Below are 26,196 nucleotides of genomic sequence, written 5' to 3'. Positions count from 1 at the left end.
ACTGTTCCTCCAAGTCAAACAAGCGTAGCCTACTGGTACATGACTGCCCCAGGAGTGGCATGTTCACTGGCCTGGTGTCTTGCAGGAACATAGTCAGAAGGCGTTGCAGATGAATCTGTTCAGGCCGCAGGCAGACATGGTCAGTACACAGCAAATGATCAGTCCAGGCAGAAACATGGTCAATAAGAAACCAAGGTATTTTTTAACATGCGCAGTTTTGTTTTAAACGCTATTGGACTGGATTATATACCAGACATTTTAACACAAAAAGCAACCAATGTTATCAAAACCAATGTATTGTAATGGTTGCCTTTATACAAGTGGTCAGGGAATATAACTTACCGCAGTGCCACCTATAGCATTCACAGTTCCTGTAAGCCAAGCAAACCTAGCCTACTGATACCTGGCTGCTTCCAGGAATGTAAGGTTCACTGGCCAGAAAGTGCAGGAGGCTTAAGGAAGATTTCCTGTAGTTGCAGGGAACGGCTGGGACTAGTGTCTCTCAGGAATGCAGTCAGCCGGATGTCCAGATAGGTCAGTTCAGTGCGCAGACAGAGACTGTGTCAATAAACAAGATGCAACAGGCAGAAACGTGGTCCATAAACAGGCCAGGGTTAGAGCAGGTAGCGGTTACACTGCATTGGTGTGGCAGCAATCAGGGACACTGCTGCCGATTTACACTGGTCTGGTAACACTGTGTGCCGACAAACAGGGGTGCCATTGCTGGCTTACACAGAAGTGACACTGCGACTGGTGAAAACCGCAATAGGTTTCTTCCTGATAAATGATCTCCAATTCTGAGAGGAACCATTCGATCAGATCGTTTCCATACCACTAAACCTGCATGAGAATTTGCTTAGCATGAACTCTTTTAAAAAGTAAGGTCCCATTCAGGAAGTGCGTTGTGGGAATGAGCAATTCCAGTTGCAATTTTAAAAGTGAGATTTAAACGCATTTCCACATTTCAAGTCTAGAGCAGCCAATGGAAGTTTATGGGCTACCCTACGCATGAAATGTGGAAATGCGTTTAAATCTCACGTTTGTTGCCCAAAAGAAGCTCCTGCTCCTTTTTTTGCGCCAAGCCTAGTGTGATTTTTAAAAGAGTAAGAGTTGACACACAATTCTGTCGTGCGATAATCACAGCAGAATCGCAACGCATTTGGGATGCCATTAGGCTACATTCACACCTGAGCACAGCGAGTTTCAGGTGCTTTCATTTATGCTTTTTTGTGTGCATATCTGAGCATTTTAAAAGTGTATTTCAAGTGGTTTAGGTGTGTATTCAAGCTTGATGCGTTTTTGCTTTAGCCAATCGAAAGCACATGAGGGAGGAAACCAATTCTTACAGCCCTCACAATCTCTTAAAGAAGCTCTTACTAAAGTAACATACCAGGCTGCACTTGTGCAAGCAATGACTTATAATATTGTTTCAGCTAAAGTACCCACTTGAGAGATGCACGCATAGAAGTCTATAGCAATGAACTACGCAGATCTGGCCAGTAGGAAGGCAATACTCATCTGTAGGATGTGAGGACTGCAGCAAGCCACAGTTCTGAAATGAATGGAAGTTTGCTTTTAGGACAGAGAAGCTAGGCACCCTGCATAGTGTCTAAACAACATTGAAGCTATAATGAATGGGAGTCAGAGGAAATGAAAACATGTTAATGTTGGTATATTTCATTTTCATTATACTCTCACCTTTACAGTAACTCAGACTGAGTATTTAAAACACTAACAAACTACCTGTCTGTGAAGTCTTAGTCTGCATATGCGGTTTGCAGTAGGTGGCTTTTGTCATGGATAGTGGCTTGCACAAGACAGCTTTATTCTTCATGTCTTTAGGTGGTACAGGAGTGCAGTTTATACCCTAAGACAAGGAGAGAAAATAGGACTATAAAAATATATTTTTTAGAAGTGAAAAAAATATATATTATATTATAGAATATACACACACACACACACACACACACACACACACACACACACACACACACACACAGTGGTTAGAAAAAAAAAAAAAAAAAAAGTCTACACATCCATGTTAAAATGTCAGGTTTCTGTGATGTAAAAAAAATAAAACAAAGATAAAATAATTTCAGAACTTTTTCCACCTTTCATGTAACCTATAAACTGTACAACTCAATTGAAAAACAAACTGAAATCTTTTAACCACATCAATACCAGGCATTTATACACCTTCCTGCCCAAGCCAATTTTCAGCTTTCAGTGCTATCGCAATTTGAATGACAAATGCGCGGTCATGCTACACTGTACCCAAACATTTTTGTTCCCACAAATAGAGCTTTCTTTTGGTGGTATTCGATTACCCTTGCGACGTATTTTTTGCTCAACAAATAAAAAAAGACCGTAAATTATGAAAAAAAAAAAAGTCTCTGTTTCTGTTAAAATATTTAGTAAATAAGTATGTTTTCTTCTTTAATGATGGGCACTGATGAGCACCAATGAAGTGGCACTGATGGGCACTCATGGGTACTTATGGATGGCATTACTGATTTTTTGTTTTCATAATGGTGCCAGCCAGTGCTTGAGTCAGATGATTAAAGGACTTCCCTTTAATCATGCTAGAATATTGAATACATGACAAGCAAGGAAATGAACCATAATTAGGAGGTATGATTATAGGATGGTATAAGTCTCTATATGTATTGACCGATCTGTCAGATATTGGCCGATACGATCCGACATTATGAGATTTCTTCGTTTAGTTTTTTTCATGGTATGTGAATATACAAATTAATTTTGATGATTCATTGATTATGTTTTCTTTGCATTTGTTTGGATGAAATACATGATTCAACATACTATCATCAAGGCAAAGCATCCTTTTGTCCCGTTTTTTTAGCTATTGTTCAGATATACCCATAGATATAAAAATGATGTAAGAGAGAGATACAAGTGATGGTTTGTGGAGATTGATTCCAGCTGAATGTAATTAATGATAGATGTGAGCTATAAGCCTTTATATGTGAAGTTGGTTACAATTTTTATTGCAGGTATGTGGTCATGAGGAAGGGCGATATCATGCTTAGCCCGAAACGTCACCTGAATTATACCTGATATTATGTAAATTTTATCAATAAATTGACTTTTGTTTGTGCAGCAATCCCTCTTCTGCTTTTTTATATTGAGTCTTTGGGACAGACTCGATTGCTGGCACACCCATTTCACTGATCGTGTGTGCATCTCACCTAATTTATTATATATATACACATATATACATACACACATACATACACACACACATACATACACACACACATACATACACACACACATACACACACACATACATACACACACACATACATACACACACACATACATACACACACACAGCCCCACAAACACACAAAGGGCTCAAAATTTCAAGTCCTGAGCTACTAGCTAGGCCTTAAGGTTTACTCTCCATCAGTTGCCCCACCCAACCCCTACCCTGGCCCATGCCTAATTGCGCTCTTAAATACGCCCTCATAAAATGACACTTAAATGTTTTATGCAGAATTAGGTTACAAAAATAACTAACAAGTTTATCAGTGCCCATCAGTGCAGCCTCCTGGCATTGGATGGGTGATCTGTCAATCAAATTACCCAGAACCAGGAGGTGGGGCTGTGCGTGACAGCCAGTACGGGGAACGCTCGGCAATTCTAATGAAAGCGGTTACAGCAATTTTCCTCTGCTCTTATAATCTGGCTGCCTGCTCTCCGCAATCGCTGGGAAAATGGCTCCCTTTCAACCCCCGACTGCCAGCGGTGCTCGCCCCCCGCTCCGAGGCAGCCCACACTCACCAGCCCTAATTTGAGGGCTAGGGATCACATATACATACACACACACACACACACACACTATCTCTATCTATACATACCACACACATATATATTTTGTGCTAATGAAGAAGAATAATCTTTATCGTTCGCCCTTTATATGGAAGACAGAATGTGTTTTTCAGATGTGGGTTGATTGTGAAGGGGTTAAGACTTAACCACTAGAATTGTAGTGATTAGGGTTTCACACCTGAGCAGTATACCTGTTGAGGGTTAGGAATTATAAGCTAGTGTGAGTAGTAGGACAATACACATGCCAGAGATAGCCTGACGAAGAGCAAGTGTGTGCTCGGAACTGTACAGTGGCTACTGCGAATACTGCTATAGATAGATAGATAGATAGATAATTTTTTTCCATTTACACACATACATAAACACCATTTACTACTGAATAAAATGCATAATTTGGAATATCCGGCTATTTAACAATACTGACCATTGGTCTTGGCCGTGAAGTTTGAAGTCCTTGGTCTGAAAATAAAAATACAAGTTTAGGGGGGGGGGACCCACATGGTGACAAGTAGCAGATTAAAACATAAAATAATCACCAAGATCTACAGTATTCAAATGGACTGAAGGCACAATAAATCAAAAACCCTAGCAAGATAAGCCTGTCACTCAACAGTTCTTTTGTAATAACTTGAGAGAATAAAGGTTTCGAGTTTCATGCACACGGCCATACAACATGCAAAACCCATGTAATCAGCCTCTTGGGAACCACAGCTGCTGCACACAGCCTCCCATTGGGATAAATTAGAAGAAGCAGCTGTAAGCAGTAAGAGCCGGTTCACAGAGGGGCAACACGACTTTTGGAGGCAAATTGGACATGGCTCATCAACACGACTTACAAAACGACACTAAGTCGCCGTAGGCCAGGTGACTTTTGACGTGGCCAAACAGAGAATGAGCTCTCAAGGGGGAACTCCACGCTAAATAAAAAAAACTGGCGTGGGTTCCCCCTCCAGGAGCATACCAGGCCCTTAGGTCTGGTATGGATTTTAAGGCGAACACCCTACGCCGAAAAAACAGCGTGGGCCGCCCCCCCCCCAGATCCATACCAGACCCTTATCCAAACACGCTACCCGGCCGACCAGGAAAGGGGGTGGGGACGAGCGAGCCCCCCCCCCCCTGAGCCGTACCAGGCCACGTGCCCTCAACATGGGGGGGTGCCCTGGGGAAGGGGGGGGGGCGCACGCCATACAAAAGCCAGGATCAGCTTTGATTGGGTTTCTGCTATGGTAACTCTGAAGCAATTATATGACATTACTTTTGGTTTATCTGGATGTCAACGGTGCAAAATTTTTTAAACTAAAAATTATTCTAAAAAACAAAAAAACAAACAGATCTTGATGTGCTCTCAAAGGATGCTTACATTCCTTATGACAGCAATAAAAGTGATAAAAAGAAAAGTGCCACCCCCCCCCCCCCCACGTGAAGGCACACGCGAATGTCTGTTCTGTATGTACACAGCGATTGTCCCACACACGTGAGGTATAACTAATCATCAAATCACGGGCAATAATTCTAGTACTAGACCTCCTCTGGTAACCTGTAAAGGTTTTTAACCACTTCAGCCCCGGAAGGTTTACCTCCCTTTATAACCATGGCCATTTGAACTGCTAATTGCGCGGTCATGCGACATTGTACACAAATAAATTGATGTCCTTTTTTCCCCACAAATAGAGCTCTCTTTTGTTGGTACTTGATCACCTCTGCAGTTTTTATTTTTTGCGCTATAGACCAAAAAAAAAAAAAAAAAGACTGCCAATTTTGAAAATAAAAACAATGTTTTTTTACGTTATGCCATTTACTTTATGCTATAAAAAACATAGCCAAAAAAAAAAAAACACACATTTCTTCATCAGTTTAGGCCAACATGTGTTCTGCTACATATATTTAGTAAAAAAAAAATCCCAATAAATCATATATTGATTGGCTTGCGCAAAAGTTATAGCATCTACAAATTAGGGGATATTTTTATGTAATCTTTTTTACTAGCAATGGCGGCAACCAGCACTTTTTAGCAAGACAAATCGGACACCTGTCACTTTTTGGGGACCAGTGACACCAATATAGTGATCAGTGCTAAATATGCACTTTAACTGTATTAATAACACTGGCAGGGAAGGCGTTAACATCAGGGGCGATTAAGAGGTTAAGTGTGCTCCTAGGGGGTGCTTTCTGTGTGGGGACTGGAGGAACACAGAGGTTAGTGTCTCTGCTTAGTAGAAACACAAGATCTTCCTCCCTCACAGAATGGTGGTCTGCCTTGTCTACATTACAGACCGCCATTTTGCCTCTCCTGTTAATTACAGCTGGCCAGCTGCTATTACGGCCGCCGCTCCTGCTGTGTCCCATACCCACCGTATGAAATCACAAACCTGTATGATTTCACACAGGAGGGCCGCCCTGCTGCTGTAAATATGTGGTGGGTGGTCCAGAAGTGGTTAAAGCGTCACCGATAGTGAAATTTAGGTAGTTTGTTGCCATTGCACAGGGTGCGAAATTTTAAAGTGACATGTTAGGTATCTATTTTCTTGCCGGAAAATAATCATCTTTTATATTTTACAAAAAAATAGGGCTGGGTTTTTTTTTTTGCATTAAAATAAAAAGTGTAATTTTCCCAAACATTGTATTTGAAAAACCACTGCGCAAATACCATGTGACATAAAAAAAATAAAAAGATTGCAAAACCCACCAATTTATTCTCTAGGGCCTCTGCTTTAAAAATATATATTTTGGGAATAATTATATACATATATTATTTACAAGGTGATCATTTAAAATTCAGACTTGGTGTTTCCAAGTTATTTTCAAAAATTAAAAGAACCCCCAAACATAATATATATATATATATATATATATATATATATATATATATATATATAAATATATATATATATATATATATATATATATAAAATTGTTACATATAAAAACAAAGTGCCAGAAAAGGCTTGGTCTTCATGCATGTATGCTCTTTGCTATAAAAAATTTTTATAAGTTGCTCTAGGTCAAGATCCACTTTTTAGCATTTACTCGATTTGATTCTTGTGGATACTTTTTAATCTAACACATTAAGACCCAGTGGCAGCCCAACCATTAAGGGTGCTGCCCCCTCTCTAGGCCACCCCCCCATATGCAATGGATAAATTCATGCATATCATGAATCTATCCATGGCCACCCCTATTTGGGCACCGGGCGCATAAATTACAGTGGCCAGGGCTTTTTTTTTTTTTCCCCCCAAAGCACCCCATTAGAGCCAGAGTCTCCAATAGGCTTTAAAATAGGTTTGCTCGGGTTGCAGAGAATGTGACCAGAGCCCACCCAGGGTTGCCGCCCACCTGCCCCCAAAAAATTCCAACGGCTGCCACTGTTAGGACCTATTATTATTGCTAAAATGAAAGTTGATGCTCTCTAGACATTTGTAGTCATCTATTTATCGTGTATATATCAGTGTGACAGTTAGGAGCATTCTATTCCTTCCATTCCCCTTCCACATAGGTATGTCAGCTGGTAGATGCCGATTCAGAACCAACACACACAAGCTCCTCATCAATTGTAATGTACCTAGATACATATTCTCTGGGCCTTTCTGTGTCGTCATGTTAGGCTCATTTTGCTGGAGGTAGAAACGGAGTAAGCACTGCTGGTCACAGAAGTTCTTTATTATTCCACGCCACTGCACTTTTTCCTTAAGTGTTCCTTGAGTTCTACAGCAGTCACACCTGGCTGCCTAGAGGATCCAAAAAAAGAAATAAATAAACCTGTTAATTTTGTATTCTAAGCAGAATTTTGAAATAAATGTATTACGAGTAAACATTTATATTTGTTATTGGTAGCAGCAAAAAAAAAAAAAGAATTTAATTTTTTTCGAACAAACCATGATTTACTGATGTCCTATGTAATTTCTGGAGGCCCGAAAAATGCCAGGACAGTACAAATAACCCCCAAAATTACCTTTTTGGAAAGAATGCCTCTGCGCCCTCTTGTACCAAATTGTATTGCAACTGTAATGTCTGCCTTAATTGTGTAAAGTGATGCGCAAACTGTTGCCGCTATATAAAGCTTGTATAATAATAATGCAGGCTGAGGTATTTAGTAAGAGGCATGGCCTGTTTTTTTAACTTGTATTTTGTCACTTTTTTCGGGGAAAAAAAAAAAAAAAAAAAAAGAATTTCTTAATTTTTTTACATACTGTCAACAGTGCAGTACAGCGTCGTCATACAACGCATGTGGCAGTGTCCAGGTACACGGACTGGTGACAGTATGACGACAAAAAAAGCCTTTTTTTTATTTTTTTATTATATATACTGTGACCAGAGCAATACAGTGCTACCATAGTAACACTACCACTCTGGGGAGTTAAAGTGGAAGTAAACCCATTAAATAAACAGTTTAAAAAAAACAGTTACATTCCCAGCATTCCAGAAATGTAACTGTCACATTGGTGTGCTCTCAACCAAACTGTTAAAACATCCAATGGCTGGTGTCATAACTGATCACATGTGCAACAACATGGCAGTTGAAGATTAAACAGAGAAAAGATGGCAGCTTCCTTGGCTGAAAGTGATAGGATGGTTTACTTCCCCTTCAAGGATTTTTTTTTTTTAACACACTATACAGTGGTACCTTGGATTACAAGCAGAATTCGTTCCAGAAGAATGCTTGTAATTCAAAGCACTAGTATATCAAAGCGAGTTTCCCCATAGAAGTCAATGGAAACTCAGATAATTTGTTCCACAGCGACTTCTATTGTATGCAGTACCGCATGTGGCCAGAGAGGGGGGGTGGGGCACCAGAGACACTCGGAAACAGCTTGGAAACACTGTGGAATTGAGTGTTCCCGATTGGCTCAGATCGGCTCCAAGTGTCACCGGCGCCCCCGCAAATCTGGCCAAATGCGGTACTGCAGAGGTTTCAATCAGGATTTTTAAAAAATAGTTCATATTGCGAAACGCTTGTTAACCACATTACTCGCAATCTGAGGCATTACTTTACTTGCTTAGAGCAGTGAACTTCAATGCTTTCAGCAAATATTTTTACTGAAAGACAGTGTGTAGACACTGTCTATTATTGTGATTAGCTGTGACAGGTCACATCTAATAACATGGTACAAATGGGCTGTGATTGGCCCGGTCTGTGCCATGTGATCACTGTGACCAATCATACCTAGCAACACAATTGTACAGTATGCAATGAATGCCATGGAAAACATGGTTTACAACTGTCACAATTGGCCACAGCGATCACATGACACTGGCAGCGGGCTGGCATAGTGATCAGTCAACCGTTATCAGGCTGGCGCAGTGGGTGACAGATTCTGCTGGACGACGTCACATGACGTCCTCCCAGAACAACAGGGTGCCCGCCCATCCCTCATTTTACCATGACATGGGTGGGAAACAGTTAAAGGATTTAAAGTGGCGATAAAAAAAAAAAGTTTTTCCTAGATAGAATGCAGAGGGATTAGAACTCTTGTCAGTCTGTATTGCTGTATGTGCTTCCATTATGGAGATTCATCTTCATTAAATATCCTGTTGTTTTTCCCCCATCATTAAAATTAAACGTAAAAGAAAATCCCAACATTTAGGGTTGACACCTGAACAGGAATAAAGGGGAAATCTTCTAATGGGAACACTAGTTCTGGTGACCCTGGTGACAGCCAGGGATTTTCTCACTTCCGAGAAATTTCCTCACTTCCTGTATTGACTACGGGACTGGAAGTGAAGGAAATCTCCAATGGGACACAGATGACAAAAAAAATTAAATAAAGTCAAAAAGTTATGCCTTTAGTTCCTTTTAAAGAAAATGATTTTACAGTATGTATAAATATCTTATTTTGTGCATTGTTCACCAAGAGATACAAGAATTTAGTAATTCTTAAACATTCAGGAATTCCAAAAGCAGTCCAAACAAGGGGTAGGCAAAAGCCACCGAAGGGTCCCCAGATGTGGAAACCATACTACAAAGTGAATCTGAAGTAGAGCAAATATGGAAAATTGCCACAATCCAGGGGAAGGAAACAGAGAATCAACCCAGCGTTCCAGACCAGAACAAGGGAAAAATGCTGCCTGGAAAAACAATCGGTCCTTAAAATAGCAATATGGAGGACAAGTAATCATTCACCATAAAGGGGAACAAACACCCTGAACAGGAAAAAGAAAACTTTGACCCAACAGGTAAGCTGGATAAGGGAAAACATTGACTAAAAAGGCCAACGCCTTTCATAGAATCTTGAATAGACAAGGAATGTCATGCAAGAAGCTGGAATTGGTCAACAGCCAAAGTATTCTTATAAAGTATAGAACACTTCATTTTAGGGAGAGGGTGGTTGGTAATAAGAATGTTATCGTTTGATATACACAATCTTTTAAGAGACATGCATGAATGTGAAGTGAAAGCTCTCCAAGAAGAAAACCCCAAAATATATGGGGGTGGGGTGGGGGGGGGGGGGGGGCTTTTTTGGCTGTACTTCTCCAATGGATCACAGGAGTGCAGTTCCATCTGCACTCGTGACCCATTTAAGTGGACAGTGGGCTAAAGCCTGCTGATTGTAGAGCTGGTGCAGGCTCTGAAAAGATCCCAACTATATGGCCGGGATCCGTCCAGAAGCCTGGACCGGCAGCTGGCTCAGCCTTTTGGCAACCACTGAGAGAATGGGTGCTCTAGTGAGCACGGACAGACTGAGCGATATATACATATACACACACACACACACACACACACACCATATTGATCGGCGTATAACATGCACTTTTTTCCTTTAAAATCAGGGGGAAATCACGGGTGTGTATTATACGCTGATCCCCGCTGATGAGGAAAGAAGTGAGCGGAGCTGAGATACACAAAGGCGAGTGTACTTTGGCTAGCCTAGGCTCTACTCGCAGTCCCGCCCCTGACTGTGAGCAGAGCCGAGTCTAGCCAAAGTACACTCAGCTTTCTGTACGTCGGCGGCACTCGCTCCTCTCGCAATCAGTGGAGGTGGGCGGGACTGCGAGAGGAGCCGAGCGTAGCCGAAGTACACTCGGCTTTGTGTATCTCAGCTCCGTTCGCTCCTCTCAGTCAGCGGAGATCAGCACCAAATTTAAATCAAGGCAATGCTGCAAAGGCTTTTCCCCTTAACCACTTTCAGACCGGACCATTTTGCTGGTAAATGACCAGAGGTCTTTTTACACTTTGGCACTGCGCTGCTTTAACTGGTAATTGCGCGGTCATGCAATGTTGTACCCAAACAAAATTTGCGTCCTTTTCTTCCCACAAATAGAGCTTTCTTTTGATGGTATTTGATTGCCTCTGCGATTTTTATTTTTTGCGATATAAACGTAAAAAGACCGCAAATTTTGAAAAAAAATGATATTTTCTACTTTTTGTTATTAGAAAAATCCAATAAACTCAATTTTAGTCATACATTTAGGACAAAATGTATTCAGCCACATGTCTTTGGTAAAAAAAAAGTCAATAATTGTATATTTATTGGTTTGCGCAAAAGTTGTCACATCTACAAACTAAGGTACGTTTTCTGGAATTTACGCAGCTTTTAGTTTACGACTGCCTATCTCATTTCTTGAGGTGCTAAAATGACAGGGCAGTACAAAACCCCCCCAAATGACCCCATTTTGGAAAGTAGACCCCCTAAGGAAATTGATAAGAGGCATGTTGAGCCCATTGAATATTTTATTTTTTTGCCTCAAGCGATTGAATAATGACAAAAAAAAAATTTTTTTTTTTTTTTTACACAAAGTTGTCACTAAATGATATATTGCTCACACATGCTATGGGCGTATGTGAAATGACACCCCAAAATAAATTCTGCTGCTTCTCCTGAGTACGGGGATACCACATATGTGGGACTTTTTGGGAGCCTAGCCGCGTACAGGGCCCCGAAAACCAAGCACCGCCTTCAGGCTTTCTAAGGGCGTCAATTTTTGATTTCACGCCTCACTACCTATTACAGTTTTGAAGGCCATAAAATGCCAAGATGGCACAAAACCCCCACAAATGACCCCATTTTAGAAAGTAGACACCCCAAGCTATTTGCTGAGAGGCATGTTGAGTCCATGGAATATTTTATATTTTGCCACAAGTTGCGGGAAAATTACAAACTTTTTTTTTTTTTTTTTTTTTTTCACAAAGTTGTCACTAAATGATATATTGCTCATGCATGCCATGGGCATATGTGAAATGACACCCCAAAATAAATTCTGCTGCTTCTCCTGAGTACGGGGATACCACATATGTGGGACTTTTTGGGAGCCTAGCCGCGTACGGGGCCCCGAAAACCAAGCACCGCCTTCAGGCTTTCTAAGGGCGTAATTTTTTGAGTTCACTTCTCACTACCTATTACAGTTTTGAAGGCCATAAAATGCCAAGATGGCACAAAACCCCCACAAATGACCCCATTTTAGAAAGTAGACACCCCAAGCTATTTGCTGAGAGGCATGTTGAGTCCATGGAATATTTTATATTTTGCCACAAGTTGCGGGAAAATTACAAACTTTTTTTTTTTTTCACAAAGTTGTCACTAAATGATATATTGCTCACGCATGCCATGGGCATATGTGAAATGACACCCCAAAATAAATTCTGCTGCTTCTCCTGAGTACGGGGATACCACATATGTGGGACTTTTTGGGAGCCTAGCCGCGTACGGGGCCCCAAAAACCAAGCACCGCCTTCAGGCTTTCTAAGGGCGTTACAGTTTTGAAGGCCATAAAATGCCAAGATGGCACAAACCCCCCCCCCCCAAATGACCCCATTTTAGAAAGTAGACACCCCTAAATTTAGGGGTACACTAGTGAGACTAGGTAATAAATGGCGGGTGCCCTGAAACTATAAAAAAATAACTAACCAACCAGCGTCACCTGTAACAGTTATATGGTGATCACTGGTGAAAGGGTTAACTAGGGGGCAATCAGGGGGCTTTATGCGGTAGTATATGGGGGTCCCTGGCGCTATAAAAAGCTGCGGCGAACCTAAATACCTACCTGCCTAACTAGCGTCACCTGTGACACTAATACAGCGATCAGAAAAACGATCGCTTATTAGGCTGGGTTCACACTGGAGCGATGCGGGAACGCCACGAATGCGCGGCGGGTTCCCGCATCGCATGCCTCCCGGCGGCAGTTCACACTGCCCTATGCGAACTGCTGGGAGTGTCAGTGAAATGTTAATGACACCCCCAGATCAGTTCGCATATCGCAGTGCGATCTGCAAACTTGGATCGCATGGTGTGAACACCCATGCGATCCGATTCTGCTGCGGACCAAAAAAAGGGTCCCGTGCGAGTTTGCGGCGGGTGCGACACGAATTCAGCCATACTATCTGTATAGCTGAACTCGAATCGCACAGAGATCGGATGTGATTTGCACTGCAGTGCGGTGCGAATCACATCCGTTCTCATAAACCGCTGCAATGTGAACCCAGCCTTAGTGACACTGGCGACGGGGGGTGATCACGGGGTTAAACCTTTATTGGGGGGGTTAGGGGGGTACCTTAGAACTAAAGGGGGCTAACCCTAACTGCCCTAACAGTTATTAGTCACAAATGACACCTGCCGGGTGATCAGGGGGTTAAACCTTTATTAGGTAATAAATGGCGGGTGCCCTGAAACTATAAAAAAATAACTAACCAACCAGCGTCACCTGTAACAGTTATATGGTGATCACTGGTGAAAGGGTTAACTAGGGGGCAATCAGGGGGCTTTATGCGGTAGTATATGGGGGTCCCTAGCGCTATAAAAAGCTGCGGCGAACCTAAATACCTACCTGCCTAACTAGCGTCACCTGTGACACTAATACGGCGATCAGAAAAATGATCGCTTATTAGGCTGGGTTCACACTGGAGCGATGCGGAAACGCCGCGAATCCGCGGCGGGTTCCCGCATCGCATGCCTCCCGGCGGCAGTTCACACTGCCCTATGCGAACTGCTGGGAGTGTCAGTGAAATGTTACTGACACCCCCAGATCAGTTCGCATATCGCAGTGCGATCTGCAAACTCGGATCGCATGGTGTGAACACCCATGCGATCCGATTCTGCTGCGGGCCAAAAAAAGGGTCCCGTGCGAATTTGCGGCGGGTGCGGCGGGTGTGGCGGGTGCGGCGAATGGCTGAACTCGAATCGCACAGAGATCGGATGTGATTTGCACTGCAGTGCGGTGCGAATCACATTCGTTCTCATAAACCGCTGCAATGTGAACCCAGCCTTAGTGACACTGGCGACGGGGGGTGATCACGGGGTTAAACCTTTATTGGGGGGGTTAGGGGGGTACATTAGAACTAAAGGGGGCTAACCCTAACTGCCCTAACAGTTATTACAGTCACAAATGACACCAATGCAAAAAAAAAAAAAAAAAAAAAAAAAATGACATTGGTGTCACTGTGACTGGGGGGCAGGGGTAATTGGGGGGGTGATCGGGGGGTAAAGGGGGGGTGTGAGTGTGCCTGGCATGTTCTACTGTGTGTGGGATGTGTTGGTGCAACTCACTGATCCGCTCTCCTCCGTGTCGGAACGAAAAATACCGACACGGAGGAGAGAATACATCACTTCCTCTCCTGTGTTTACATTACAGGAGAGGAAGTGATGTCACCGGGGATTTCCATTCGTCGGGAGCGATCGCGAGGGGGTGGCCATGAATGAATGGCCGTCCCCTCGTCCGGGATCGCTCCCGAACGAAAACCGACCGCCGCAGGCACCGGGCGGGGGCCCGATCGGGCCCCCGACCCGCGGGAGGCAAAGGACGTACATATATGTGCTTATGCCTGCCCGTGCCATTCTGATGACGTACATCGGCGTGAGGCGGTCGGCAAGTGGTTAAAATTCCCTCCTAAACTTGGGGTGAGTGTTATACGCCGATAAATACGGTATGATAGATATATATATATATAAGAAAATCAAGACCAGAAATGTGAACTCTCAGCAACAGTTGTGTTAACTGTACCTTCCTGATGCATGTCTGATTATAATAATGTCAAGCAAGGTGCATGCAGGAATCTCCCGTCAGGACATTGTATTCTGACAGACGGCAAAAAATAGAGTTGAGCTGAAGAGAAGACTTCCAGTCTCCACGAGGTATGCCGGTTAGAGTTGGGGGTGAGAAGCAATAAAAAAAAAAAAAAAAAAAAAAAAAAAAAAAAGGAGCAGCATGGCCAAAGCTTTTTTTACCATACTTTTCTTGGGGGTCACAGGCGTAAGCTTACTTTTGTTCTCCTGTAACCTGCAGTCAGCTGATATTTTATAAGCACAACATCTGCTATACACCCACAGCCATTCAATCATTAAAGAAATTGGTCGTTTAAGGCAACACCAATGTGTTTTTGAAGAAGGATTTTGCTCCCAACATTTATAGCAGTTCATGCTGATGCTACATAGGACATGAGAAACAAACATTGATTTCACATGGTCATGCTTCGAACATTGAAGGTAAACACCATTGAAATTGCTACAAACACAGATACAGATGAAATGCATATATGAGAGAGTTTACCTGCCAAATTATTTGTTTTTCTATTATCTGGTTTGCAGATTCATGGAGCCCTTGTCACAAAGCACAGCCCTGTCTGGCAAGGCAAGAGACCTTTTTTTCTTTGCTGTACTTTACCATGATTTTGTCCTGCACCCAGCATATGACTGGACAGTGAAAGAAGCAGCACAATAATAAGTTCATTGCTGTCAATTTGCAATGTCCTCCTATCAGAATGTCCTGTATTAGTACATGAGAACTGGAACACAGCGGAGCTCCGCTGTACAGTGCACTGCAATTGGCTAGTCAATTTCTTACAGTTTGCGTCAAAAAAAAAAAAATTAAACCATGAATACAGGGCTGCATTATTTTTGTCTTTAACCGCCAAAAAAATGTTCACTTTGTAAAGTTTCAACTAATGTAATTCCTCTAAATTAGGGGGTCGGCAAACTTTCTAAGCAAAGGGCCAGTTTATTGTCCTTCAAACTTTATGGGGGCCAGACTGTGGCCAGTGGGAGTAGAAAATGTCAAGGTGTCAAAGGGAATAAACAAATGCCCATTATTGGTATTAAGGGAGGAATAGTGCCCCATGGCTGGTGCCAGTGGAAAGAATACTATCCCAAGGATTATTAAAAGGCAAGCAAAGGGCTGTGTTTGGCCCTGGGCCAGTTTGGAGACTGCTGCTCTAAATTACCTTATAATACCAGTCATGGAACTTTCTACTGCATTCCTCACTGCAGAAGTCTCGCAGCTTGCCATCAAACTCCTTAGTTGCGCCTCTCTTGCACATCTGGAAGCAGTAGTTGCAGGTAACGCATTTCAATCCCAAACGTTTTGCAAAGTCCTGTTTATAAAGTAGCTTACAACCTGGAATATAAAATAAATGAATTACAGCAAAGCACAAGACTACAATGACAAATACAAAGTGGTTTCAAACTTTTTTTTCTTAAACATGTTACCCCCCCCATTCGCTCATCACAGGATATGATTGACAGGAGCAAGAGTCAATCGCTCCCGCTGCCATAAATCTGCACTGTAAGAGGAGAAAGAAAAAGGATAGAGCTGCTGTTCTCAAGCACATTAATGTAAAAAAGCTTCCAACTTTACAACCACTAACACAAGCAGTGAGTAGAACATTAGAAGGTTTAATCACCAAATGACCAGCTCTTATGCTTCAAGTTGCAATACAGTGTCACACAAGGGTGTAGATCTAACAGTTCATTCCAACTCCTTTTTAAGCACAAACCATCAGCATATAACCTGCATGAGCATGTACTGAAGCATACACATGAACATACAGAATGGAGCATGTTCATTTGCACTGTAAGCTTACTGTGGTCAGGCTGTTGCCAACATCCATGGTCACAGTAAACACGTTAGAAGCCAAAACAGATTCAAAGATGGTAATTACTTGCCATTTTAATTGTCAAAGAACTGCTGCACACGGTTTCACAAAAATCTGTCTCCCTCTGCCGGTTACTGACAAGGAGAGGACCAGGAAAGAAGGAATGCCACCATTTTATCGGATAACTCTCCAATTTCCAAATGTCATCTCTGGATTGGGTTTAAAGGCCCCAGGGAGAGCAGGGTTATGCAAATAGCAGCACAGAGGCTGTCCCAGGAAGTTTATGAAGAAATCTGGAAAATATTGTTTGAGACCCTGCGTCTACTGCCCCTTCAACTGATTTTATGCAGGACTTCAGTTAAATAAGCCCTGCTGACACATGTACAAATAAAAGGGAGCTGAGGTACTGTAACAAGCTCATGCTGGTTAAAGTTGCACAATCCTTGATTCTCTTGCTATAGTTGCACTGTATTGAGGGCTATTTCCTCACCCTTGTTTCTATGCAAAAGTGACCTACCTGAAAACTAACAGTTGAGAATCATTGATCCCATTACATTATTTTCTATGCGGTCATTCTTAAAGCGCAACTCTGTACATACAGTTATCTATGTAGAACTACTGTAATTCTATTTCTGCTCAGGCTGACCATTGTGTTTTCTTGAGTGACACTACTGGGAGAGGAGGGAGAAAAGGTGAGGTTTTCTGTAGGTTTGATTTTGTAAGCAAAAAAATAGAATAAAATAAAAATTAAAGCCTTTCTAGCAACTGACAAAAAAAAAAAAAAAAAAAACCTTAGTTTAGGAACATGACATTAACCAAAGGTTTACTAAACAATCTTTCAATCCAATCAAAACAGCCCAAATAAGCTTTAATTTTTGGATCTGAAGGCAGCTGCACTGCTTTCAAGATTCAAAACTATGGCGTAAACATGCACTGGGACAAAATCCATAAATTTGCATCTAGGGCATGCATTTACACAAACATCATTGAAAAAAAAAAAAAACCAGGACGGTTTAGACATTTAAAAAAACGATTTACTTACTGATAAAATACCCAGGAACTTTTGTTCCTTGCCTAAATGATCAGTAAGTTGTTTTTTATGACTGTTACAGTCATGTGAATGCGGCCTAAGGATACTTGCATACAGTACTGCTGTATGAACATTAGATAGTCCCAGCAGAAAAAAAATAAAATTGCATGTTCGCAAGCGTAGAAAAAAATTCTAGATTTTTTTAAATCAACGGAGTGTGGCATATGGGCATATTTACCTAAAAACACTGACAAGCAATGTAGAATTTTGTATTTTTTTAAAAAAATGTATGACCTATATGCAGCACAAGTGTACGCACCTGAGTGTATATGCCGATTAAAAGCAAATCGGATGCATTTAGATCAGTTTAAAAAAAAAAACTGAAAAGGCAAAAAATGTGGCATTTTTAGATGCCCATATGCAAGAGGCCTAAGAGCAACTGAGACCTCATCTCCTACTGCTTAGAATGAGCATCTTTAAAATACATATGTCACTGAATGACACATAACCTACCTTCACTGCAGAAAGGCCTCTTAACGCCAGAGAATTTCATAGTGTCGTGCAGAGTCTTTTCTTCCTGACAGTATTCACAGTACGTAACAATGCAGTGCAGCTTCTTAAAATCATCACAACATATAGTACTGCAGAATTGGTACATCTTTTTCTGCAAGTAAACAATTACTTTTAATACACTGTGTGGTGGGGTTTTCATATTATCATTAACAAGCACAGAAACAGGAATTTACAAGCATTCATCAAAAAAATAAACATTTATGAAAATCACAGTAAATCTACACTGATTCAACACGTGGGTTTTCAATGAGGTTTGCAACGCTTTTGGGATGATTTCACTTTATAGCCTATGGCTTCACCAGGACAGATAGTGGGGCTGAATATCTCCAAATAAAGCTAACATTAAAAGTAATGTGAAAGTATAGCTGGGAAGATTTTAGCTTAAGCTTATAAACTCATGTATACAGGTGCTCAAGTAACCCAAACCCTATGCATGCTATTCCAGTGCCAAAATTACATCAATGATATTTCTACAGCACCACTATGTTAGAAAATGCATATGCGTTTTTGGTGTTTTAATGCATTGAACAAAAATGTAATGCAATACATGTTTTACGCGTGACTTAAATGCGTTTTCTTCCTTTACATCTATTCCAGTCTCCCTTTTGTGGGCTGTATCAGTTTGTTGGAAATATGCATATGCAACTTGAAAAACTAGTGCATTTTCCCAAGCAATCATTAACATGTAGATCATTTTTTTTTTTTTACAAAAACCTACAAAGGCTGCAGCAAGCAGGATTTTTTTAAAGATGCAAAACACTGACCTTTAACACTATATGCTGATGTGCAAAGCTTTATAAATTACGATGGTAACTAGCATTCATGTAAACAATGGTGTATATGGGCTCAAAATACTCAAAGCTCCCTTTATTATAAGTTTTGCCGCATCACAAGATGCAGAGAATGTGCATACCCTCCAGGCAAACATACATACATATATATATATATATATATATATATATATATATATATATATATATATATACACACACACACACACACACACACACACAGTGCCTTGCGAAAGTATTCGGCCCCCTTGAACTTTTCAACCTTTTGCCACATTTCAGGCTTCAAACAAAGATCTTAAATTTTTATTTTTTGTGAAGAATCACCAACAAGTGGGACACATTTGTGAAGTGGAACGAAATCTATTGGATTTTTGAAACTTTTTTAACTAATAAAAAAATGAAAAGTGGGGCGTGCAAAATTATTCGGCCCCCTTGCGTTAATAGTTTGTAGAGCCACCTTTTTGCTGCGATTACAGCTGCAAGTCACTTGGGGTATGTCTCTATCAGTTTTGCACATCGAGAGACTGAAATTCTTGCCCATTCTTCCTTGCAAAACAGCTCGAGCTCAGTGAGGTTGGATGGAGAGCGTTTGTGAACAGCAGTTTTCAGCTCTTTCCACAGATTCTCGATTGGATTCAGGTCTGGACTTTGACTTGGCCATTCTAACACCTGGATGCGTTTATTTGTGAACCATTCCTTTGTAGATTTTGCTGTATGTTTGGGATCATTGTCTTGTTGGAAGATAAATCTCCGTCCCAGTTTCAGGTCTTTAGCAGACTCCAACAGGTTTTCATCCAGAATGGTCCTGTATTTGGCTGCATCCATCTTCCCCTCAATTTTAACCATCTTCCCTGTGCCTGCTGAAGAAAAGCAGGCCCAAACCATGATGCTGCCACCACTATGTTTGACAGTGGGGATGGTGTGTTGAGGGTGATGAGCTGTGTTGCTTTTACGCCAAACATATAGTTTTGCATTGTGGGCAAAAAGTTCGATTTTGGTTTCATCTGACCAGAGCACCTTCTTCCACATGTTTGGTGTGTCTCCCAGGTGGCTTGTGGCAAACTTTAGATGAGACTTTTTATGGATATCTTTGAGAAACGGCTTTCTTCTTGCCACTCTTCCATAAAGGCCAGATTTGTGCAGTGTACGACTGATTGTTGTCCTATGGACAGACTCTCCCACCTCAGCTGTAGTTCTCTGCAGTTCATCCAGAGTGATCATGGGCCTCTTGGCTGCATCTCTGATCAGTCTTCTCCTTGTCTGAGCTGAAAGTTTAGAGGGACAGCCAGGTCTTGGTAGATTTGCAGTGGTCCGATGCCCCTTCCATTTCAAAATGATCGCTTGCACAGTGCTCCTTGGGATGTTTAAAGCTTGGGAAATCTTTTTGTATCCAAATCCGGCTTTAAAACTTTGCCACAACAGTATTACGGACCTGCCTGGTGTGTTCCTTGGTCTTCATGATGCTATCTGCGCTTTCAACAGAACCATGAGACTATCACAGAGGAGGTGCATTTATACAGAGACTTGATTACACACAGGTGGATTCTATTTATCAGTCATTTAGGACAACATTGGATCATTCAGAGATCCTCGCTGAACTTCTGGAGTGAGTTGGCTGCACTGAAAGTAAAGGGGCCGAATAATTCTGCACGGACCACTTTTCAGTTTTTTATTTGCTAAAAAAGTTTAAATTATCCAATAGATTTCGTTCCACTTCACAATTGTGTCCCACTTGTTGGTGATTCTTCACAAAAATTAAAGTTTTATATCTTTATGTTTGAAGCCGGAAATGTGGCAAAAGGTTGAAAAGTTCAAGGGGGCCGAATACTTTCGCAAGGCACTTTATATATAGGCACTTTAACCCCGAAAAAAGTATTTGTATTTTTATCTGGGGAATTCGGTAACAAGTTTCTGGCAGACAATGAAGCCAAGCTGGAAAACGGACTTCTGGAGCTGTTATCAAAATACAGCCTGGTCACCTCCTCGCCCACAGCTTGTGACTGGACAATGAAGGAGTGACAGACTGAACTCATCTATTGGCTTTTCTCCTGTCCATACATTGCTTGTCGGCACATGAAAATGCAGTACAACTGGTAAGTCTCTAGGGCTGCCACTATATGCCCCAGCTTCCCATTTGCTAAATTATGGATTGCCAGAGGCTGACACCCAATCAATAAAGTTCCGGTACTTGCACTAGTTTTGTTAGAAATGTATTTAATACTTTTTTAAAAGGTGCATCAGTAGCCAAAATACCCCTTGCTAAATGTGGATTAAGTGGAAAAGGGTTAGAACCTCCTTCAGGTTTTTAATGGTGTAACTGTCCCTGCTAGGAAGAATCGCCCTCTCCATTTGTCCTGGTAATTGTAAAGCGTCAAGAAATTCAAAAATGTACTTTCCCCAGAACTGGAGCTCAGTGCAAATCCTCTAATGGGGGGGGGGGGGGGGGGCGACATCCCTAACTTTGGAAATATTTTCTTAAAAAACAAAAACAAATACACTAATAGGGTTTTTAACCAATGGAGATGCAATAAAGCTTTGCATGAATTTCAGCTTTAAACAATGCAGCTTGTTACGCTCATACAAAACACAAATAAAACATTTATGACAAAAGCAAAGCTAGTATGCTATGGTGGTAATATTGCTCATTACCTCCCAATCCAGGGTTGCAGGCTTAGTAGAAAACATGTTTTTACAGTAATTGCATTTCAACTGAAGATCACTGCTGACATGCTGGCCATTTGTAGAAGACTGGATGCTGAGAGTCTGGAAGACAAATTAAAGTAAATTAGCTGAAAAACCATTTCCAAACTTTGATCACACCAAAGCTGGTTCAAGTTAAACAAAACTAGCAACTGAAACAGGGAAGGACACAGAAAAAGTCTAGCAATGATTTAGGTTACAGCAAAGGATCGCTGTGGCTCAGGAATGTTTCAGGGAAAAAGGGGAAATTCAAAGTATTTTAGTGGCATGACGTTGAACTCATTTCTAATTCCAGTAATTACCAACTGTTTTCTATAGAAAGTTTTCCCCAAGTCATACACATTTGATCATTAGAGTGAAGAAATACTGCCCAAGAGATACAAGGATTAAAATCCTTAAATAAAATTCTGTCATACTGTCCGAATGTTTTCGGAGTGTCTTAAATTTCACCCACAACAGCACACCCCACAGGCGCGTCTGTGTATTGCAGCTGAAGAATTCAAACACAATTGTAACAAGTTTATTTTAAAATGCTAGTTCCCTTGCTGTCATCCTGAAGTTTTGTGTTTAATTCTATTCATTGACGGAGAACTTGTCATAAGTTATCATGCTAACAGAGCAACAAAACAGCAGAAAGACACAGGACTTAGTTCTTTGGAGAGAGATAAAAAAACACTACCGATATATGTGCCTAGGTCAAATTTCATGAATGAGGTTTACATCCACTTTAAAGTTTTTCATCTTAATGCATTCTATACATAAAAGGTGAAAAACCATATGTGCTGCAGCTGCCCCTACAGCTCCAATCCAGCGATGTGCACAAGCGCAAATGCTCCAGCCACTGTTGCTCTCCTCATTGGACAGACTGATAGCAGCAGGAGCCATTGACTCCCACTGCTGTCAATCAAAAGCTGCGACACGGGGGGCAGACAAAGTCCCGCTACTGTTTGTGTTAATGGATGCAGCAGCGGGACTCAGGAGCAAGCCTGCACAGATAAAGGGTACGATAAGCACAATGTCTCCAAACATTTTGCCATCCACCACAACAGAGACCCTAAGCATCTAAAATTTTGGGGCATTGTCCCCTATGCTAAACATTGGAGAGGGGGGCATAAGGTTAGGACTCTGAGTCAGATAGAGTCCAAATGGATCTTTACCCTTGATACTTTTGCCCCCAAGGGACTGAACATAGAGTTCGATTTGAACTGTTTCATTAGCGATCTATAGCCCCCGAACGATATGTCTTTCTCTCTATATAGGCTAAATTAGGTTAAGCTTTTCGTATGTATAAAAAACTACGGCATACCTACTCTAGCTGTTAAGAGAATATTAGAGATACTGTAATGTTTTTATATACAGTCTATTGCTAGTTTTTTTAGTTTGGAATATATATATAATATATATATATATATATATATATATATATATATATATTTTTTTTTTAACTTCGGTTTTTAATCTTATTGATTTTTATATTCATGCATATTATATATATGTATATATATTTATATATTTATTTTGATATTCATATATATCATTCATTTTTATATTCAGAATGCTTTTTGAAATTTATTGCTATGTTTTGGTGTTTTTTTGTAATATGTACGCCATTTCCGTGTTTCCCGCACACACAATTTTATCGCTTTTATATTTCAATATTTTAATATCCTAATTATTCAAACAGGCCTCGGAATTTTACTCCTTAGTTAGAATCAGATTTTGAAGATTTGGTATATATACCGATATTCTCGGTTAGGGCTATGCAATTATACGTGCCCAATAAAATTTATATATGCGGCGGATAATCATTTGGTTAATTATTTAATGTTATTAATAAGAAAATAATTATATTGATTGGCTGTATCTTCATGGTCATTACTGATTCCTTCCCTATTAAATTACTTTTTTCCTTTTCTTTTTGTTTTTTATATATATCGGCCCATTTGCTGTTAATGTCCTATCACTAAAAAAATGACTGTTTATATTCCCAAATAAACTCCGGGAAAATGGCCGCCGATGGAGCTCTGTGCTTATTTTTTTCCCACCAGAACAATGACCGCCCACACAGATAGTGAAGGACTCCGAGAAGATGGCCGCCGATAGATATTTATCAGCGTTCGTCTCTTCGTTTTGCTCAATGTAAGTGTCTTACTTCATTTGCCCATATGTGTATAGACCCGCAGCGGGCGTAATTAACACTCTGTCATCGGTTTAACGACATGATTTGCTTTAGTTCGTTTTCTCCTCCCCCCTTTCCCCCTAATGGCTGCTGTTCTATTGACGTTTTGTGGGATGGGAGGTGTACTTAGTCATGGACACATCCGGTCGTCCTAGACTGGTCCGCCCCCGTCAACGTTATTGGCCACACTCATCGTTAACACGCCAATAGTGGGCGGAGGTGATCCGCCCAGTACACTCATAAGTCACTTCCTCTACCTCTGTAAAGTATCCCAGTTGAAGTCTACACAACGTAACGCGTAGGAACCCGGAAGAGACGTCCATATCCGGTCTGCTGCTGTAATATTCGTGCATTGTTTTAAAGCTTCGTTTGTGAGTAGTATTTAGCCTTTTAAATAAACATTACATGTTTTAAATACTACACTATGGCAGCCCTCTTTTGATCTATTTCTTTGAGTGCACCTTATATTACACACAAGGAAGCTGGATGAATCTCTAAGAACCTGCTATATAGCCATCCCTGTGATCGCCCTGGTCTACCTGGTTGCCCTGTACTAATTTCGCTGTTTACCTCACAGCGTTGAGGTAATTGCATTTTATTAGCATCACTTGCACGAACCATCACAGAAGGATTGTTGGCTCAGCACGTTGCACTTTAATTTAGTGTGTTTATTTAGTCACACTATCTGACTATGCATGGGACACTTTAATGTGCTTTACTTTAACCACGCAGATTTGGTTTTCTTTGCATATCATTTTTGTCACTTTTTGGTATAAACAGTTTTTTTTGTTTTCACGGTATCTTTACACCATACCTGCGTTTATGCATTGTTGATGTGTGTAGCATAACATATGCACCTAGCCACTTTGGAGCCATTTCTATATATTTTATAATACATCATGCACTGGATCACTTTTAGCTATATTTATGCACGTTTTGCACTTTTAAATACTGTATAAATAATAATTTTTTCTTCGCATTTATATCTGCACCGTATGAAGCGTTTGTCTATTTAGAAGGTTTAGTTTATTTATTCACTATTGTTTTATATGTATGGTTGGAAATTAGCGCATCACACCTTTAGATAATTTTTTTAATTCACATTAGTGAGAGCCAACTCATATAGTGATTGCTGCTTTTTTCTGTTTTTTTTTACTCACTTCTATTTTCCATAGAGCGCAGAAGCCTTTAGATATATAAGCCTGCACAGATGCCACCCTTGGAAAGAAGCTTTCTGTGGGGGCACCTGATGAAGAGGAGGGGGCTTGGATTGCCGGAAGGGAACCCCAGAAGAAAAAAATCCAGGGCTGCTCTGTGCAAAACAATTGCACAGAGCAGTAAACGCATTTTTTTTTTGTATAAAGATGGCAAACAAGAATTTACAATCACTTTAAACGTAGGTGGGGAGATCCATGCACTGTTGGGTCCTCAGGTACAGCTTTCTCTCCAGGAAAGAGTACAGTGAGAAGCATAGTAGTGACATCACCAGATCACACTGTAAGGGTCCGTTCACACAGGGGCAACACGACTTGTAGGCGACTTGAGTGAGGCAACTTGGACACGACTTGAGTTTAGATCACAGCGCGACTTGGGACGACTTCAACACGACTTGTGATGACTTCAACCTGACTTGGGACGACTTACAAGTCGCCCCAGGCCAGGCGACTTTTGCCGTGGCCAAGCAGAGAATGAGCTCAAGGGGGAACTCAACGCCAAATTTCTGAAAAAAATTTGGCGTGGGTTCCCCCTCCGAGAGCATACCAGGCCCTTAGGTCTGGTATGGATTCCAAGGGGAACCCCCTACGCCGAAAAAACGGCGTGGGGGTCCCCCCAGATCCACACCAGACCCTTATCCGAGCACGCTACCCGGCCGGCCAGGAAAGGGGGTGGGGACGAGCGGGCGCCCCCCCCCCTCCTGAGCCGTACCAGGCCGCGTGCCCTCAACATTGAGGGGTGCCTTGGGGGAGGGGGGGGGTGTGCGGCCCCCCACCCCAAAGCACCTTGTCCCCATGTCGATGAGGACAAGGGCCTCTTCCCGACAACCCTGGCCATTGGTTGTCGGGGTCTGCGGGCGGGGGGCTTATCGGAATCCGGGAGCCTCCTTTAATAAGGGGGCCCCCGGATACCGGCCCCCCACCCTATGTGAATGAGTATGGGGTACAATGTACCCCTACCCATTCACCTGTGAAAAAAAGTACAAAAAAAAACACATTGGTCACATGGGTTGATGTCACATAGTAAGGGGGCGGGGTCACCATGTGACATCAACCCA

The 26,196-nt window shown here is 41.5% G+C and overlaps 1 protein-coding gene across 2 annotated transcripts in view; it reads right to left on the bottom strand.

Annotated features, from left to right (window-relative positions):
- The window catches only part of ZMYM2 (zinc finger MYM-type containing 2), a 150,345-nt gene that overhangs the window by 47,682 nt on the left and 76,467 nt on the right, over positions 1 to 26,196 (bottom strand). For both annotated transcript variants that reach the window (XM_077483994.1, XM_077483996.1), the window contains exons 8-13: positions 21,695 to 21,808; positions 18,195 to 18,345; positions 16,001 to 16,173; positions 7,415 to 7,580; positions 4,280 to 4,314; positions 1,744 to 1,867 (exon numbers count right to left, since the gene is read on the bottom strand). In XM_077483994.1, coding sequence (XP_077340120.1) covers positions 1,744 to 1,867; positions 4,280 to 4,314; positions 7,415 to 7,580; positions 16,001 to 16,173; positions 18,195 to 18,345; positions 21,695 to 21,808 — 763 coding nt within the window. The remainder of the gene's footprint in view (positions 1 to 1,743; positions 1,868 to 4,279; positions 4,315 to 7,414; positions 7,581 to 16,000; positions 16,174 to 18,194; positions 18,346 to 21,694; positions 21,809 to 26,196) is intronic.

The sequence above is a fragment of the Lithobates pipiens genome, unplaced genomic scaffold (genome assembly GCF_037356315.1).
Source record: "Lithobates pipiens isolate NorthernLeopardFrog02 unplaced genomic scaffold, aLitPip1_a1.2 Scaffold_16, whole genome shotgun sequence".
NCBI classification, from domain to species: domain Eukaryota; kingdom Metazoa; phylum Chordata; class Amphibia; order Anura; family Ranidae; genus Lithobates; species Lithobates pipiens.
This window is presented reverse-complemented; position numbering and strand designations above follow the sequence as displayed.